This window comes from Myotis daubentonii, chromosome 16, assembly GCF_963259705.1.
Source record: "Myotis daubentonii chromosome 16, mMyoDau2.1, whole genome shotgun sequence".
Lineage (NCBI taxonomy): Eukaryota > Metazoa > Chordata > Mammalia > Chiroptera > Vespertilionidae > Myotis > Myotis daubentonii.
Window position 1 is genome coordinate 6,100,602 of NC_081855.1, and position 19,773 is coordinate 6,120,374.

At 46.5% G+C, this 19,773-nt stretch overlaps 1 protein-coding gene and 1 non-coding gene across 4 annotated transcripts in view; both read right to left on the bottom strand.

Moving 5' to 3' along the window:
- The window catches only part of ZNF624 (zinc finger protein 624), a 59,936-nt gene that overhangs the window by 16,013 nt on the left and 24,150 nt on the right, over positions 1–19,773 (bottom strand). Inside the window, exons 1-4 of one of the 3 annotated variants that reach the window (XM_059668496.1) lie at positions 12,827–13,174; positions 11,564–11,707; positions 10,835–10,921; positions 8,866–8,928 (exon numbers count right to left, since the gene is read on the bottom strand). In XM_059668496.1, coding sequence (XP_059524479.1) covers positions 8,866–8,928; positions 10,835–10,867 — 96 coding nt within the window. In that variant the 5' untranslated portion in view covers positions 10,868–10,921; positions 11,564–11,707; positions 12,827–13,174. Of the gene's footprint in view, positions 1–8,865; positions 8,929–10,834; positions 10,922–11,563; positions 11,708–12,826; positions 13,175–19,773 lie in introns of those variants that run through there. The other 2 variants (XM_059668498.1, XM_059668499.1) reach the window with 2 other exon arrangements.
- LOC132219500 (small nucleolar RNA U3) lies at positions 475–692 on the bottom strand. The gene has a single exon (XR_009449496.1). It is a non-coding gene; the product is annotated as a small nucleolar RNA U3 (small nucleolar RNA).

Below are 19,773 nucleotides of genomic sequence, written 5' to 3' on the forward strand. Positions count from 1 at the left end.
TATATGAAATGCTGAAAGGTATCCTTTAAGAAGAGGAAGAAGAAGAAAAAGGTAAAGATACTAATTATGAACAACAAATATGCATCTATCAACAAGTGAATCTAAGAATCAAGTGAATAAATAATCTGATGAACAGAATGAACTGGTTATTATAATAGAATCCGGGACATAGAAAGGGAATGGACTGACTATTCTTGGTGGGGAAAGGGGTGTGGGAGGTTCGGGAAGAGACTGGACAAAAATTGTGCACCTAGGGATGAGGACAGTGTTGGGGTAAGGGCAGAGGGTGGGGTGGGATGGGTGGAGGGGAGGTATGAGGAGGAAAAAAAGAGGAACAAATGTGATAATCTCAACAATAAAGATTTACTAAAAAAAAAAAAAAAGTATCCACAGTAGTTTCTAACTACTAGGAAAACAAGTGTAAACGGTGTTTCCCCACTCATTCTTCCTTTTCAACCAAGTGAAAAACCGAAAGCCACTCAAAACACATCCTCTCCCTCTCCTCTCCCAGAGAAAAAAGAACGATCACCAATGGCAAGTGGTTGTTGCCCGTTGCCAAAGCAACACGGAGAGCCAGTTTCACCCTCAGGAGAGAATGCTGCATCTCTTCCTCGTGGTTTCGGGTGCTCTACACATTCAGAGAAACTTCTCTAGTAATGAACTATAGAGACGATCCCTGAAAGCATAGTCTTAATGCTCACATGGCCGCCTCCGCCAGGTCTACCGCCGCCGCACACTTTACAGTCATGGTGACATAGTTTCCCTAGTTCTCATCCCACTGGCAAAGACAAAAGCTTTCCAGTCTGTATAATCCTTCAGATACTATCACTCAACAATGATTTTTAACACTTAAGTGGAAATTAAATGTCCAAAGTTTTTAAAAAATGGCTACCTCATTAACATAATACTGAACGACAGCCAATCACAACCTGTGCGGTGTAAGCCCAGGAAGCATCATTCAGTTCCGGTGAGGCGGCCCCGCCCCTGGGAGCTACCGGAAAGGGCGGGCTTTTTCTTTCTTAGAATCGAGCTGCTTCCTGTGATTGGTGAAACGTGCCACGATTGCCGTCCTGAGTTTGACTTTCAATCGCGGGTGGATTTGAGACCGGTCGCTGGTCGCTGTGGCTGTGGCTGGGGCGGGGAGGGGAACTGCAGCTGGGACCCAGCGCTGGGAGACACAGTCTTTTGGTTTGTGTGTCATGTTTGCACTGTCTGTTCACACTTTCTGTTCACACTTAAAGGTCGTTGGTGCTTTAGCATAAAAAGAAGAAAAAGTAAACATTCATTGGAGATGCATCTCCTAATGAGATGAATAAACTATGTTCCAATTGGTTCACATGGAGTAAGTTTGTCACTAATTCCATTCCTATTTTTGTTTTAAAAAGTGGGAGATTCTGATGCCAGAGGGACGCCGCTGAAATAAGCCTTTTTGGAAGTCGCCGTGGGAAGGGGAGAGGCGTGCATTTCACCGGCTGCAGTAGTTTCTTAGGTCGCAATGTCCTATGTCCCACAAGCCCGTCCTGTCCTGAACGGGGCAGCTGGGCGGTGAGCCAGTCAGAGCAGGGCCAGTGCCCGGTTCCCGGCCCATGTTGCAGCCCGTGCGGTTCAGCGTTCGGGCCAGATCAGTGTTCATCAGTCCACGGCCGCTAGTCCACCTGGCGCCCAACAGGGCCTGGCGCCTTGGTCGCAGCAGGAGTCCCAGGAGGGCCTTGTGCCCAGAGCTTGGAGTGAGTGGCTTCTCTGTAGAAGTTTGTATAGTTAGATCTTGGCTCGCGGTGGCCACGCCCCTACCGGCCAATTATGTTTTCAGGTGTGATTGATGGGCAGGCATTTTCCCGCCTCACTCAGACCTGGACGTGTGTCTAAATTGCCTTTGCCCAGTCCCTTTCCCCACTGATGAGCAGGGAACAGACATGGACAGTGTTAAATGTCGCTTTTGGCCAAGCTGCCTAAATGACAGGCCTGTATCTAGTCTTCCCTTTGATTCTTTCCTGTTAGGTAATAACTACATTATTATAACGGAATCAGTCTGAGCCCAGGCCAGGCAGCGCAGTTGATTAGAGCATCGTCCCCATACCCAAGGTTGTGGATTCGACCCCCACTCAAGGCACATACAAGAATGATCCAATGAATGCATGAATAAGTAGAACAACAAGCCAATGTTTCTCTAAAATCAGTAAATAAATTTTTTTAAGTGGAAGATCTGAGGAAACTTAAATAACTAGATGGAACTTAGAATGTCACTTATGTCCTTTTGTTTAATGTCCCAGGTGGTTTTGTTACAATAGTTCAGTGGTTCTCAACCTTCTTAATGCCGCGACCCTTTAATACAGTTCTTCATGTTGTGGTGACCCCCAATTTCATTGTTACAAATTGAACGTAATTAAAGCATAGTGTTTAATCACAAAAACAATATATATAAAAAATAAAGACTGAACCTCAGGATTTATTTTCTCATAAAAACAAAAAGGAAAACTCATTTTTACACAAAACATGTTTGGAATAAAATCAACTTTCAAAGTATAATTTTCAAAAACATCTATATATATAAAAGGCCAAGTGACCGACCGTCCCAACTGGCCGGCTGGTACATATGACCTGCACTGGCAATTAAAAATAAACATTGACTCACGCATGCATGATAAATATAAAGCTCTCACTGGTGCCAATCGCACATGTGTGTTCGATCTGTCATTGTCGATTGTGAATTTGGTTGTTTTTGTTGACATTCAACGTGAACTACATTGTGATTCATTCATTGACCGTCCGACCAACTGGCTGGTACATATGACATGAACTGGCAATTTAAAAATAAACATTGACTCATGCATGCATGATACATATAAAGCTCTTGCTGGTGAAAATCACAGGTGTGTTTTAATTTTATAATACTACTTAAATCAATTAAGAGAGGGCACAGGCCTGGTTGAGCATCTGCTCCCTCGCTTAGGCTTTTATATTTATATAGATATTATATGTACTATTTTGACATGTAATTTTTTAGAGTAACATAATTACTGCATGAATCTTTCTTCTAATTAATTTCCTTTCAATGTGCATGAATCCGTACACCACACCACTACTAAAAACATAATTCTAAAAAAAAAGAGAGGGGCAGAACTTCTCCTACATAAAATAAAACACACACCATAATTCTCCTAAAAGTATAATCAACACATGTATGTCAAAGATGTACTAAGTCATTAATGAGACGTAAGCAAGCTTGACAAACTGGCTTACGGCAGGTATAAGAAACAGATGTATAGACAGTGGGAAAAGAATGCTGAAGATTGCAAAATTAGATAGAAACCTGGTAAATGTCCAAAGGACAATAAAGCTGTAACTTTTGGGATTATGTTTTCTCTTAGGTAGAAATAATTTGAAACTTTTCAATTTTCTACAAGTTAACATCTAACTTTAAGGGTCTGAATATTAATCAATAATAACACTGAGTCAAACAACAAAACCTTCCCTGCTATGTCAGATGACCCTTAGGTAGGCTGGTCTAATATGACACTGAAAGGGCTTATCTTTTGCCTTATTTCTAGGTTTTGGATAATTTATCTGAATACAATTTATTCATTTCTGATTTTGATATTTTTTTCTGGAAAAAGCAGGTAGATTCTATGTTCACAAATAAAGTAAACAACAAATATAATGAAATAAGAGTATCTAAACAAATTAAACTCATCTTAAGGATGGGAATATTCTTAAAAAATAGGAAGTGATGTTGATGTATTCTTGATATTTTTAATGGTATTGGGTCTTGCAATGTGAAGCAAGAATCAGACCAGGTGATATAGGACACTTCATTACCAATTACGGCTACCACTACTGAGAGAAATGAGATTTGTCAAATTAACGCTACCAGCCCTGGGATTGCCACAGCTATCACTTTAGATGGTATTCATTGTGAATACGCAATGGACTGCGAACATTACAAGTTGGGGGGAGTAAAAAAGCATTTTCTTTATTTCCCTTATGTCTGGTATTCACTGGCACCCTGCCCAGGGGGCGAAAGGACCACCCCCCCCCCCTCTTGGGCAGGTGAGAAGCTGACCTGTCCACACTGACGTCTGAAAACCACCCCACCCCGGTGGAAAATCCCTGCCGGACAAACGGCTCCCGGAAAATGGCCAAACCGCAGGACAGACTGCAGGTTTCACCTGACCCTGGAAAGCCCCGACTGCCACCAGTTTCGGCCAGCAACAATTGCCTCAGAAAAGTATAAAACCTTGCCCCTGCCCAGGTTGGGTGTGGCTTCTCCTGCTCCCCTCTCTGAGCCGGTGACCCTGCCCGTGTGCTCCCAATAAAGCCTGTTTAATCTGGTCTCTGTTTGGACTCACGGTTTTTCCTTGCGGCGGCGTAAAACCTAAGATTTGGTGCCGAAACCCGGGAGTGGGTCTCGGACTCGGACGATCCTCGCCCCGGTCTCCTCTTACAACCTGGGAAGCAGTGGGCAGCGGCAGCTCGCCGGGCTAACTCCCAGACTCTGAGGTACCGGGGTCCGAGTCCATTGGCCGGTCCGGCTCACTTCCCCGGTTTGCCGCCCCGGACCTCGGCCTGGACTTCCCCCGGACTCCATCTCCAGTAAGTCACACGGGAAACCTCCCTCCCTTTCCTTCCTGCTCTCCGAGATCCGTCTGGAGCCTCTCGTCCTAAGTCGCGGCCGTGCCGAGAGAACTCCTCCGCCCTCAGAGGGCCACTGTCCGGTCTCTTTGAGGACAAAGGAGACGTCCTTGGTCCTCTTCAGACCCCAACCCAGAACCGGGACTCTGTACCAATCGGTGGGACGCCTCCCTTGGTGCTTTGTCTCTAATCTCGGGGAGCGGGAAACCCCTCAACTATGGGGGTCTCAGAGTCCAGGCCGGATCCTAAGACACCTCTAGGGTGTCTCCTTAAAAATTTTTCCAAATTGGAGTACACTCAGACACTCAAGGCCAAACGCTTAATTTCTCTCTCACAACAACAATGGCCTCAATATCCTCTAGATAACCAGTCCCGCTGGCCCCCAACTGGAACCTTTGACTTTAATGTTCTAACAGACTTAGATAATTACTGCCGGCGCACGGCAAAGATTCTGAGGTCCCCTACGTCCAGGCTTTTTGGGACATACGTTCCCGCCCCGACCTCTGTTCTCCCTGCTCAACCCGTCAGATACTCCTAGCCAGCAGCAACCCTCCTCTTCCCACTGCTCCGCCTTCTCCCAAAAATCCCGACTCACCCGCCGCCCCACCTCCCCCAAAGACCTCTGATTCAACCGATAACCCTGACCTCATTGACCTCCTCTCCTCTCCTCCTCCTTACCGTCCCCCTGACCGAGCCGTTCGTCCCCCAACTTCTCCTGCCGTCCCCGAAACCCCCTCTGTCCCTTCTCCTCCCCTGGAATCCCCGGCTCAGGAACCCGAACCTCAACCGTCCTCGCTCTCCTCTCTGGTTGCCTCTCATACCCGCTCACATTCTTCAACCCCGGCCCCTCTCTGCCCCCTCCGAGAGGTGGCGGGGGCCGAAGGTCTGGTCCGGGTTCATGTCCCCTTCTCACTCCAAGATCTCTCCCAAATTGAGAGACGCCTAGGATCGTTCTCGGCTGATCCGACCTCATATATAAAAGAATTTCGATACTTAACTCAGACATATGATTTAACCTGGCATGATGTACATGTCATCCTTTCATCCTCCCTCACCCCGGATGAGCGCGAACGTATCATCGCCGCGGCTCGACACCAGGCTGACCGGGACAATGAAGTAGATCCCACTGTCCCCATAGGAGAGCAGGCTGTTCCCCGGGAGGATCCTTTATGGAATTACCAGACCGGGCAAGGCTCTAACATCCCTAACCGTAACACCCTGCTAAGATACCTCCTCAGAGGGATGGATGCTGTCTCCAATAAAGTAGTAAACTATGATAAATTAAGAGAAATCACCCAACAAGCTGATGAAAACCCTGCCCTTTTTCTTAACCGCCTTCAAGAAGCCCTCATAAAATTCACCCGTCTTGACCCTAGCTCCCCCAACGGGGCTACTGTCCTGGCCTCACACTTTATTTCCCAATCTGCTCCCAATATCAGAAAGAAACTCAAAAGGGTTGAGGAGGGCCCTGAAACCCCCATACAGGACCTGGTAAAAATGGCCTTTAAAGTCTTTAATGCCCGGGAGGAGACGGCAGAAGCCGCCCGACAGGAGCGGCTCCGTGAAAAGGTATCCCTTCAGACCCAGGCTCTGGTGGCGGCTCTGCGGCCGGCAGGGGAACCGGGTCGGCGCCAGCCCTCAAAGGGTGGGTTCCGGTCCCCACCAGGGGCATGCTTCAAATGTGGTAAAGAAGGCCACTGGGCCAAATCGTGCCCCCAGCCCCGGCCGCCGACAAAGCCCTGTCCTCTGTGCAAACGCTCTGGGCACTGGAAGTCGGACTGTCCGACCCTGGCTCGGCCCTCTACATCTCCATGTGGGGGGCTTGAGAACCAGGTATACCCAGCAATGGAGCTCCTCGGGCTGGCGGACGAATGAAGTAGCCCTGGCTCCACGACTCCGGTAACCCTCGCCGAGCCCAGGGTAGTTCTCCAGGTAGCGGGTAAGTCTATCTCCTTTTTGGTAGACATGGGGGCTACCTACTCGGTCCTCCCCTCTCATTCGGGCCTTAGTATTCCTTCCCAGATCTCAGTTACGGGAATAGATGGGCCCCCCTCAACCCCCCGGCAAACAACTCCTTTAGCCTGCCAGTTCCAAGACCGCCTTTTTTCACACTCCTTCCTCATTATCCCAACTTGCCCTGTCCCCCTACTGGGGCGGGATATTTTAACTAAACTCCACGCATCCATAACCTTCTCCTCCTCGGCCCACCCCCTCATAGCTGTTCTCCTGGACTATATGTCCGACGCCCCCTCCCCTCCTTCACACCCTCTTCTACCCGAAGTAAACCCTGGGGTCTGGAATATTGAAACGCCCTCTGTGGCCAGGCAGCATACACCAGCCCTTGTAAAACTGAAAATTCCTCATTCCTATCCTAACCGCCCCCAGTTCCCCATCTCTCGCACCCACCGCATGGGACTTAGCCCCATAATCACCAAGCTAAAAACCCAGGGGCTCCTCATTCCCATCAACTCCCCCTGGAACTCCCCCATCCTCCCAGTTAAAAAACCCAACGGGCAGTATAGACTGGTTCAGGACCTCCGCATAATCAATTCGGCTGTAATCCCTCTCTCTCCAGTCGTCCCCAACCCCTATACCCTCCTCTCACATATACCTCCCTCTACTACCCATTTCTCGGTCCTTGACCTCAAGGACGCCTTCTTCACTATCCCCCTACACCCGGACTCCGCAACCCCCCTCCCTAACACACTCATAAACAACCTTACTTTTGCGCCAGGTAGGCTTCAACGCACACTGTACAATATATCCCTCTTTGGCACCGAAGACATGACTTGCCTCGTCAACCATACCCAAAAATTGACAACCATACCGTGCACCTCTAATACCTCGCTTCCCCCTGCAAATTTTTGCCCTCCCCTGGGGATCTTCATCCTCTGCGGAACAACGGCCTATACATGTGTCCCCGAGAACCTTGAACAAGCCCCCTGTCTCTATGTCTTCCTGACACCAAATCTCTCTGTTAGAACTGAAGGCGAGCTAGAATCATCTCTCGCCCCGGCCTTCCCTCATTCCAGGCAAGAGAGAGCAGCTCTTGTTCCCCTTCTTGTGGGGACAGGGGTCCTAACAGCCGTGGGAACCGGGGTCGGAGGGATTTCTTCCTCAGTACACTTCTATCACAAGCTCTCCACAGAATTCTCTGAAGACATAGCTCTCATAAGTGACTCCACTGAATCCTTACAAAGGCAGATAGACTCGCTGGCAGCTGTGGCTCTGCAAAACCGCAGGGCCCTTGATCTCCTCACCGCTGAGAAGGGAGGCACATGTATTTTCCTCGGGGAAGAATGCTGTTATTTTGTCAATGAATCAGGAATAATAAAGGACCATATAAAAACACTAAGGGACAGAATTAGTCAGAGGTGGAGGGAGGAAGCTGGAGGGATGGCATTCTTCAGCTCCCTAGCTCCCTGGCTCCTCCCTCTCCTGGGGCCGCTAACATCCCTACTCCTAATCCTTCTCTTTGGCCCATGCCTCATGAAATGTCTTACTAGCTTCCTCCAAAACAGAATACAAGCCCTCACGAATGCGAAGGTTGGAGAACTGTACCTAGCCCTCAACCCGGAGGCTCTCTCAACCGGCCCTTATGCTGAAACACCCATGTCTGCAAGTAAACAACCCCAGCCTACACATACATGCAGGAATGCTGTGTAACCTGTTTTCTTCCCCCCCCCCCCCCCCCCCCGCGCGGCATCTGCCTAGCAACACAGAACATTCGGAGACTCTCTATTCCCCCCGACGCCTCTAGCCAGCAGGAAGTAGTCAGATGATCACGCCATCCTCTTATCCCATCATAGAGAGTCCGGAATGTCTGGTATTCGCTGGCACCCTGCCCCAGGGGCAAAAGGACCCCCCCTCTCTTGGGCCGGTGAGAAGCTGACCTGTCCACACTGACGCCTGAAAACCACCCCACCCCGGTGGAAAATCCCTGCCGGACAAACGGCTCCCGGAAAATGGCCAAACCGCAGGACAGACTGCAGGTTTCACCTGACCCTGGAAAGCCCCGACTGCCACCAGTTTCGGCCAGCAACAGTTGCCTCAGAAAAATATAAAACCTTGCCCCTGCCCAGGTTGGGCGCGGCTTCTCCTGCTCCCCTCTCTGAGCCGGTGACCCTGCCCGTGTGCTCCCAATAAAGCCTGTTTAATCTGGTCTCTGTTTGGACTCAAGGTTTTTCCTTGAGGTGGCGTAAAACCTAAGACCTTACATACAATGGTAAGTATTACCTTTACCAATTCTGGTTCTTCTGACTGAAGATGATCTTCACCTGGCTGGGAAACTTCAAGAGTCTGAGGGATACAGGGTAAGAACACTCAATGACAGGCTGCCTCGGACCTCCCGCAGAGCCTCAAAAAACACCCGCAGGATGTAGTATATAGGGGATGACCTCCTCTACTGTTTTATTTAGGGATGGCTGATATCAAGGTCCCAGAGTAACATCCAATCATAATCTCCTTTCACCTTAGTTGAAACTATAACAAATACACACACACACACACACACACACACACACACACACACACACACACTAGACTGAGAAAGATATAACTGCAGTGTTTAAAAGAGGCCTTTAGATACTACATAATTCTCCTTTTTCATAAGGGATGAAATCTATTCCTCAGAAAGTATCTATCTTACTCAAGAATAATACTCAAGATCTACCAACACCATCTGTTTTCTACAGTTCGATCATTGTAGTGTTAGGGAGGGCAGCATGTCTCAAACCTCAGGAAATATTTTCAGGGACCTCTCATAACATTGTTTTCTTCCAAACCTTAGAAACTCTCTCTCTACAAGAGCCTGATTTTATAGATGAAATGAAATTTTACTATACCTTATAGTAGAGCTTACCAATTTTAGATTTTGTGTCATTTAAAAAATATATGGGTAAAGTTATTTACTTAAATTTCATTCAGAAAAATGTTACCTTAGCTCTCCCCTCCCAAGTTGGTACAATGATGTGAACTTCAACCTCTGATAATTAGGGGTGGGTTTGATCAGGCCAATACTAGACAGATACTTTGGGTCTACTAATTAAGTCTAACATTTTTGTTTTTATTAATCTTTTCAAGGGTATGTTTTAAGGACTAGTTATATGTTATATGTGACTACAAAGAATAAAAGATCACTACTGCAGGTTATTATGGATCATACTATAACAAATTCTATTTGTAGGCAGTACCTTTCTTCTGAATCTGCGTATTTCAAAAGTCACTGCTAAAACGCAGCTTTCATCACATAAATACCCATCTCAAACACACCCATGCACACAGGCGCGTGCGCGCGCTCCCACACACATACACACTTCAATATCTTCAGAGAAACATTAAAAGATTCAGCTTAAATATTTTATTTCCACTCCTATCTTTCAATTTTCCATCTTGAATCACTAGCTCACCCACTGTTTCTCTGCCTCAGAGTCTTGCCCTAAACTTCCTTCTCACCTGAAGTACCTTCACAAATACTTTGACAATTTAAACTCCTACTTGCAATTGAATACCAGTTTAAATCTATCCTCATGAGCTTTCTATGACCAATTTAGCCCATACTAAAGTCCAATTTCTTTCCTTACATAGTACTCATCATCTTTATCATATTGCTAAACAACTATTGCTTACCTAAGTAAATTATGTAACTATTTCATTTGTGCCTTATCTCAATGAGACTGTAAGCTCCCTATAGCCAAGCACTGTGTTTTAAGCTTCTTCTTCTCTCCATGTCATCTATTAAGCTTGATCACTTCTTAATGGGTAAAAAAGAGGAAATCACTGAGAGTGGGCACAAGGGGAATGCTCCCTATGAATTAAGAGATTGAGTGTGTGTGTGTGTGTGTGTGTGTGTACATTTATTTTTTCCCAAAATTTTCTAAATGAAATTTTCAATAGGAAAATATCCCATTTTACTACCCCTTAAATCACTGAAATTTCCTGGAAACAAAACACATTTAACATCATAAGTAAATTCCCAGACTGCCTATCATATCTAACAATAGCCTGATATTTTTTGAAAGATCTTGAAATTTGCTTCAGTATGTGTATTGAATCTTCCTGTAGACTACAGCCTTTACTCATAAATCAAACAATTTGATTCAGTTATCAGGAGGAATGTGGACAAGGTAGAGAAGTCACAAGACTTCAGGAAAAGACGCCCTCAAACACAGACAGCAGATCAGAAACAAAGGAAACCCAAACTTACCAGAGATCCAGCTGAAGAAATCACAGCAGCCATGATCTCTGCCTCTTTGTTCCCCTCCCTAGAAGGAGTGGAGTCCTATAGACATGTCTGAGAAAGAGAAATAAGCCATGAAAACCAGTCTGCCTTGGCAATCTCAGACCTACCATGTTGGAATCCTGACACGCAAGTAAGCATGACTTCCCTGAAGAACACAAGATTAACCCCCAAGATCAGAGAGAAAAAACTATTTTTTCTCCTGAACATCTTGAAATTTTTTTTTAATTGCTTAAAGTAATACAAAGGGCATTACATATGTATCCATTTTTTCCCCCCGAAATTTTTTTTCTTTTATTTTTTATTGCTTAAAGTATTACAAAGGGTATTACATATGTGTCCATTTCCCCTCCCTCCCCCGCCCTAGACAGTCCCCTAGCCTCCCCTATCCCCCAGTGTCCTATGTCCATTGGTTATGCTTATATGCATGCATACAAGTCCTTTGGTTGATCTCTTACCCCCTACCTCCTGCCCCCCAACCCTGCCCCCCCCGAAATTTTTAATATTATTAAATGTAGTCACACATAGGAGGTCAAACATTGTACAAGAAGCTTTTAAAGTACTTCTCATTTGATCTTCACATCAACCCAATGGGGATTTTATATATATAGATGAGAAAACTGAGGATTAGAAAAATTAATTTACTTCTCCTAAGCCACCCCGGACTCCAAATCAGTCTAATTCCAATGTCCACACCTTTTCCACTAAATCAGCTTGTTGTGATGTGAAAAGTTGATACGTGGAGCCCTTTGAAAATGGGCTCAGCTCCCTCAGCTGAGTTTCTGCTTCATGCTTGGAGTTTCTTGAACCACTTTCCATCTCACAGTGCAACAGTAGTACCTGTGCCAAGTTTAAACACAATTTAAAACAACAATTGAAGGTGTTCTAACAAATATTAATAATGACTACATATCAACAACAGTAGATCTTAACTTTTGGACATCCATCTGAGAATCTGACCTTGTCCACAGAATAATGCGCATATTATTTCAGACAGTTTGAAGCCCCACTGACCCCCAAATTAAGAAGTCCACTTTGATAAGATTGGAAAGGGAAAAAAAGGCTAAAAAATAGCAAGTGAAAACTATTTTTTCCAAAACACTGCTTATGTGACTTAAGATATTTTCAACTCCAAGGAACTACAGTAATGGTTTTCTGCATCTTTAAAACTTATTAAGAATGATCTGAGTCATCATTTCTTTTTAAATTTGTAAAGATTAATTTCTCCTTGGCAATATACCAGTAGATAATGCTAGTTTAACAGGTTTAACAACCAAACTACAACAAACGTGTTTTTAATTTTACAGTCAGAATAAACAATGGTATTTAAAATTTAATATATTCAGCTTAATCTCAATTGTGTAAAATAATATAGAAAAAGACTGCAAGTGAGTAAGCCAAACCCACTGAGATCTTTGAGACCTGGGCCTCTGATGTTTACTCTTCTATTTTTCCATATTTTCCAAGTAGACAATACATAGGAGTTTAGTACAGGAGGAAAATTCCAGAGTAGCTTGCACACCCCCAGCTTCTAATATTGGTTTGGCGACGGTGGAAATGTGATTATAAGCAGGTCACTTACGCACAATGAATCAGACATCAACAAATGAGACTAACCAAAGAATGTTTCTACTTTTGACTTTGACTTTGTGCAGAAGAAATCAGGCCCATATTCTGAGTCGTAATTTCCTAGCTAATTGTTTCTGGGCGTTGTGACTCGCCCACGCCGTCTCCCCAAGCACGGCAGAAGTATCAGACTTGGGAGCGACTTCACCTGCTGTGGCTCCTAAGCCAGGGCAGTTATTTAAAAATAAGGAGAACTTCAGCGCATGGACCCGAGAAGCATTTCCCAACTAAAGCAATGTCACCGCCAGGTCGGGGAGAGATGGGCGACTTAAAGGCGGTTATGTGAAATGCCGTGAAATGAGCAGACAAGGAAAAGGTGGCTGGTTTGCCCACCTGACAGGTCGCCCATCCTGCGGGATCAGAAGCCAGGTCAGAGACTGCCCCCCGCAGCCGCACCCTCTTTCCCGGACGGCCCTTCTCGGCCCACGGCGGGGACGCAGAGTGGGGAGGTGCGGCTGAGGACCCCCAGCCCCGCCCGGCCCCGCGCGGGGCGATCCCCGCCCCAGTGCGCTGAGGGCCGAGCGGACGCTGAGTCCGACCAGGCGGGCAGGAGGCCCAGCCCCAGTCGCCCCAGGGGCGGGTCTACGGGTTCAGGGCTCTGCAGGAGCGGCCACGCCCGCGCGCCAGAGGACAGAGCCGGGAGGTGCGGCGGCACCGGACCTGGCGTCTGGGGCGGGTGTACCTGGCGACCCTACTGCGCACGCGCGAGGGCCCTGCCGCGGAGCAGGGCGGGAGCGTCCCGGCCGGGACGCCGGGGTTGGCGCGGCCGCCAGCTCGACAGTGCGCCTGCGCGGCGGCGTGGGAACTACAGCGCCCAGAGTCCTCAGCGCCTCACCTTGTTCTCGTTTCTGAGGGAGTAGGTTGTGTTTATCGTGAATTTGGGTGACCTGGAAATTCAATCAAGTTGAGTCAGTTTTTGTATTGAGAGGCCACAACTGTGTGTCAAGCCCTACACAAGACACTAGACTAGCGTCACAAAGAGGAAGGACACAACCTTTGCCTGAGAAGTTTCTCTGTGACTAAGGACAGAGCCACTAGGACAGGGAGCCTGCCAGGACTGAGTTACAGCCCCCGACGCCCGCCCGCAGGTGCGTGGCCACGCCTTCGCTGGTCTTTCCTTCAAATTCTTGACGGAAAACACCGGTAATGCCTTTAGTATAGTGGAGCTTCTCTCTTGGCTTATTCAAATAATTTTAATATAAAATGTGATTAATATATTATACCATACAATTAATAGTATTATTAATATGCAGTGTGATTAATGATGATATATTATATATGAGTTATAGAATAATAATAATAATTTTCTTAAATATTTTTCATTGATTTTCAGGGAGAGAGAAACACCAATGTGAGATCAACACATCCATCGACTGCCTCCTGCATGGCGCCCTTCCCCCTCCTCCCCCCCCTCCCCCCCCCAACACACACACAGGAGATAAAGCTGGCAACCTGGGCATGTGTCCTGACCAGGAATCAGGCAACCTTTCAGTGCCCAGGACAGCGCCCAAACAACGGAGCCACACCTGCCAGGGCTCTATGATTATTTTTAAAGGCGCGCTTTCCTTTGCCTCAGTCCCATGGCTTTAATGCCCAAAGGCCATATTCTCCACAAACAATCCTCAAGGGCTCCAGGGCAGCTTCCTTCAACCACAAGTTGTTTCCTCTCTAATCCATTCCTACTCTGTGAGCCTTGGATTCTGTGCTGCTTTCTGTATGAGGCCCACTCAAGGTCAGCCCCCTCCAGATGGGGATTTGCAGGGAAAAATAAAGCTCAGTGAAGCTGAACACAGTATAAAATGGCTCTTGAGGTCTCAACCAGCCAATGGATAACTTTGGGGAAAGTATGACATAACCCAATGGCCTTTGAATGATCCAGGGAAAGAAATGCAAGGGGGAAATGAAACTCCTGGAGATAACAAATACGATATCCAAAATGAAAAATATACTGGATTGGAATAAGAATAGGTTAGACCAGGGGTGGGCAAACTTTTTGACTCGAGGGCCACAATGGGTTCTTAAACTGGACCGGAGGGCCGGAACAAAAGCATGGATAGAGTGTTTGTGTGAACTAATATAAATTCAAAGTAGGATGTGAGGGTGATCTGGCTGCGACATCTGTCACCCCATTGATCGCCAGGGTTGATTCGGCTGATCTGGCTGGCTTGGCGGGTGTCCCCCTCCTCCCTCACCGATCCATGTGCGTCCCTCCTGAAGCTGCGGCTCGGTCGAAGAGGATGACCTTCCCCCCCCCCCCCCCCCCCGCCCCAGGAGAGGACCGGTCTTTGGTCAAGGGTATATGAGTAGCTGCACTCCCCTGCTAGAACCTCCAAACAAGCTCTCAAAGTAAACATCATTACATAAAAGGGTACGGTCTTTTTGTTTTTTTAGTTTTATTCATTTCAAACGGGCCGGATCCGGCCCGCGGGCCATAGTTTGTCCACGGCTGGGTTAGACACTGCAAAAGAAAAGATTAGTGAAGTCAAAGTCATACAAATAGAAACTGCCCAAAATGAAACAGGGAGAAAAAGATGGAGAATGAGCAGGGCAGCAGTGAGTTATGGAAAAATATAAAGCAGTCTAACTATGTGTAATTAGAATTCTAGAAGGAAAGGGGAGAGAGGGAGGGAGTAGAAAAATACTTGAATAATGGCTAAATATTTTCAAAATTTGAAGAAAATTATAAATCCACAGATTCAAGAAGCTCAATGAAATTCAAATAAAAGACACAAAGAAAAACCACATCAAGGCACCTTATAATCACACTGCTACAACCAGTAATAATGTAAAAATTTACGAACAAAGATAATGTACAGGGGTGGGCAAAAGTAGGTTTACAGTTGAAATACAAACAAATCTACACTAATAAAAGACAAAGATGCTAATTGACCATACTTTTGCTACGCCCATCAGCCAATCAGAAGAGTATGCAAATTAACCCAACAAAGATGGCTATTAAATTTGCATACTGGCCGAAACCGGTTTGGCTCAGTGGATAGAGCGTCGGCCTGTGGACTGAAGGGTCCCAGGTTCGATTCCGGTCAAGGGCATGTACCTGGGTTGCAGGCACATCCCCAGTGGGAGATGTGTAGGAGGCAGCTGATTGATGTTTCTCTCTCATCGATGTTTCTAACTATCTCTCTCCCTTCCTCTCTGTGAAAAATCAATAAAATATATATATTTTTAAAAAATTTGCATACTGAAGGCGGGGCAGGACAGTGCAATCCGCCGCCCACCCCACCACCAGCCGCCATCCAGGCCTAGCATCTGCGACCCAGCACGGGATCCCGGCCTGCCATCTGCGACCTGGGGAAGCAGGGCAGGCACCACGGGATCGGGCCTACCATCTGCCACTCGGGGAGCGGGCCTAAGCCAGCAGGTGGTTATCTCCCGAGGGGTCCCAGACTGTGAGAGGGCACAGGTTGGGCTGAGGGACACCCCGCCCCCCCCCGCCCCCCCCCCCCCGCCAGTGCACAAACTTTTGGGCACCGGACCTCTAGTAATATAATAATAATAAATAATAATACAAGAATAAACTTTCATGTACTCACAACTGTAGACCTACCTTTGTCCACCCTGTAGTACTAGGAAACAAAGGTAATTCTCATAAAAAAAATGTAAACTAGGAGACTATGGAACAACATCTTTAAAGTACTCAAAGGAAGAAACCCATCAGCCCAGAAATGTATGCCCATCAAAAACATTTTTATTAATGAAGGTGAACTGGTAGTGGGGTAAGACGGAGTAAGCAACACTTCTCCCTATACCTGCCAAGTACAGCTAAGACCCCTCAATATTGTATATAAAGAAAGCATAAGAAGACTCTGAAAGTTGGACAGAAGGCAGTCCAGGTAGCAACCTTAAGACCTGAGGAAAGATACAGTGGTGAGTTGCCTAGGTTTTCTTTTCCCTCATTTACCCTGGCCTGGGTTCTGGAGAAGTTGGCAACCGACATGTCAATTGGTGTAGATTTTTTAAAAGCCCCAAGAAAAGCCTGGTCTCTCCAGCCAAAGGACCAATAAAAAAGCAGCCTAGCATGGCAGAAAACAAAAACACACACCACGCCACGCCTGTCAAACACTACAGAAAACACTGGTCCCACCTCATCCCCATCAGCAAAGGCTGCGTGAGGAACTTAGATTCCACCCTTCCCTAATGAGGTGTCCCTCTGTCCCTGCAGGGGTGCTGTCAGGAGAGGCTTTGTGAGGAGCTGGGACTGTCATTTACACCTTGTGTTATTAAGCCTCCCCCCACGCAATGTCAGTGGCAGCCACGTGGAAGTAATAAACTGCCTCTCCCCTCCAGACAAAGTGTTGTCAGCAGTGGTGGCCTAGTGGGGAGCCTGAAATTCAACTTCTGCCCAGCAGGAACAAGAAATCCCCCTCTGTACAGCTATCCACAGAGGCTGAGTAACTTGAACTTCCAACCCCACCAAACAATAAATAACCAGGAAGTGGTGACCTTCCTTCTCTCACCAGAGTGGTGTCAGAGAAGGCCTGCTAAAACATAAGATTTAAATAAAAATCCTCAGTACCCACACCAAGACACATCATAATTAAAATGCCAAGAGCAAAAGACAAAGAGAGGATCTTAAAAGCAGCAAGAGAAAAACAGTTACCTAAAAGGGAGTACCCATAAGATTGTCAGCTGATTTCTCAACAGAAACTATGCAGGCCAGAAGGGAGTGGCAAGAAATATTCACAGTGATGAATAGCAAGAACCTACAACCAAGATTACTTTATCCAGCAAAGCTATTATTCAGAATTGAAGGACAGATAAAGAGCTTCACAGAAAAGAAAAAAAGCTAAAGGAGTTCATCACCACCAAATCAGGATTATATGAAATGCTGAAAGGTATCCTTTAAGAAAGGGAAGAAGAAGAAAAAGGTACAGATAAAAATTATGAACAACAAGTACATATCTATCAACAAGTGAATCTAAAAATCAAGTGAATAAAAAATCTGATGAACAGAATAAACTGGTGAATATAATAGAATCAGGGGCATAGAAAGGGAGTGGACTGACAATTCTCTGGGGGAACGGGGTATGGGGGGTGCAGGAAGAGACTGGACAAAAATTGTACACCTACACCTATAGATCAGGACAGTGCAGGGGTAAGGGCAGAGGGAGGGGTGGGAACTGGGTGGAGGGGAGCTATGGGGGGAAAAAAAGAGGAACAACTGTAATAATCTGAACAATAAAGATTTAATTTTAAAAAAATAAATAAATAACTTTTACCTTAAAAAAAAAATCCTCAGTACCATACATAATACTCAAAGTGCCCCCAAATTTGGCAAAAGACACAAATCTGAAAATTCAAGAAGTGGAGAAAATGCCAAGCAGAATAAACACAAAGAAATCCAGTCTAAGAAAGATAATAATCAGATTACTGAGTGTTAGGGTTGCCGAAGAAGGAACGCATGCGGCCAAAGTGTAAGGGATTATACATTTATTAGGTTATCTGGGTACTAGATGGGCTGAGCCCCCAAATGGTTCCAGCACCCAAAGATGGGGAGTCGGAGGTTTTCAAAGGACTCTAGGCAGGCTTTTTCTGGGTGGAGAATTCTCCGTGCATTTCTGGATCCTGGGAAGGTCCAGAGGGGAGAGATAATAGTCTCAGCAAGTGGGATGTGGTCTAAGCAAAAGGGAATGTCTGTTGTGAAGTGGCCTAAAGGTCAATTCCTAGGGGAGGGGTATCAATTCAATTATTTGATCAAACCTAACATTCTGGTCCCCCCCCCCTTTTTTTTATGGAATAGGGACAAAGGTAATATCTTCTGTAGTTATTTCCTGCTGATGGGGGGGAGGGGATCGAGATCCTAAAGGGGTGGACTTTGATTGCAGTCGCTGGAACACTGTGTAGATTCCTCCTGGTTGGAGCGAGGTGCTGCAGCAGCATGATTTCCCTGAGAGGCTGGTTGGTGAAGGCTCCAAGTGGTCTTGAAGATGAAAGATGGCACAGAATAGACGGGCCAAAAACAAAGATGAGGAATAGGAATGCTAATGATCCTAAGAAGGGAAGTAGCCAGGTATGCCAATTTATATTCTTTAGCCAGTAGGCCCATGAATTTGACTGACGTTCTCTGATCTTTGCAGCCCTCTCTGTTAGTTTTTGGGTGTCATCCCTGACTAGGCCAAACTGATGGACACAAAAACAATATTCTTCCTCTAGAAAGAGGCATAGGCCCCCTTTCTCTGTTGCTAGGAGGTCTAGTTCTCTCTGATTTTGGAGGTTGACAGCTATTAGTGTGTCTATCTGTTCCTGAATTTGAACTAAACTTTTGGCAATGTCATCTAGGCTTTCTTGTAGGTCCTGAGACAGGATTTCAAAATATGATAGAGTAGTGGTTAGGTCCCCTGTGCCCTTCCCAAGCCCTGCTGGGATGCCAAGGGTTATTAGGATTATCTGGACTGCCCTTTTGTGTCATACATGAAGGGTTACAGGAACAGGTAAAGACTGGTTATCGGGGGCTACATCTACAATGGGTCAGAGATGAGAGTATAGGTTCCTGTCCAGTTGGTGGGGCAGATATATGTGTTTTTCCCCACAGAGGAAGAAAAAATCCCTGATCATGGAGACAAGCTGGAAGGTGTAGGGAGAAGAGGTGAACTAAAGGGTATGAGTTTCCTTTTCTCAGTTCCGCATTCCAAACTGAGAGGGTAGTCGCCATCGCCCTACTGTTAAGGGGTGACAGATGAGTGGTTGAGATTCTATTGCAGTGAAAGTGGGTTGGAATGCTAGAATGGGGTGTTATCCATGGGAAAAGCAAAAGGAAAGGAAAGGTTCAGTTAATTTGCTAGAAAGGCTCACAGAACTCAGAAAGGCATTTAACTTACTAGGTCACCATCTATAATGATAAGCATAATATGCTAATTAGACCAGACGTCTTTCTGGAGGACCTTCCGGATGAAGCTGGGGCTGCGAGGGAAGCATGGGTCCCGGGTGCCTGGCAGCAGCTGGAGGGAAGCCCGGGTCCCGGGTGCCAGAGGGAAGCCAGTGCCGGCAGCCGAGGGAAGAAAGGCCTACTCTTGCATGAATTTTCGTGCATTGGGCCTCTAGTCTATAATAATAAAAGTGTAATATGCTAATTAGATTGAATGACCTTCTGGATGACCACGCTATGACACCTACTGGCGCCAGTCCAGCCAAGGTGGGTGCGATGCGATTGGTCGGGGGCCTGGCCATTGCCCCATGATCGCCCCACAGAGGGAGGCCCAGGCCTCCCTCTGGGTGCCAGAGGGAAGCCAGTGCCAGCAGCCAGGGGAAGGAAGACCTACTCT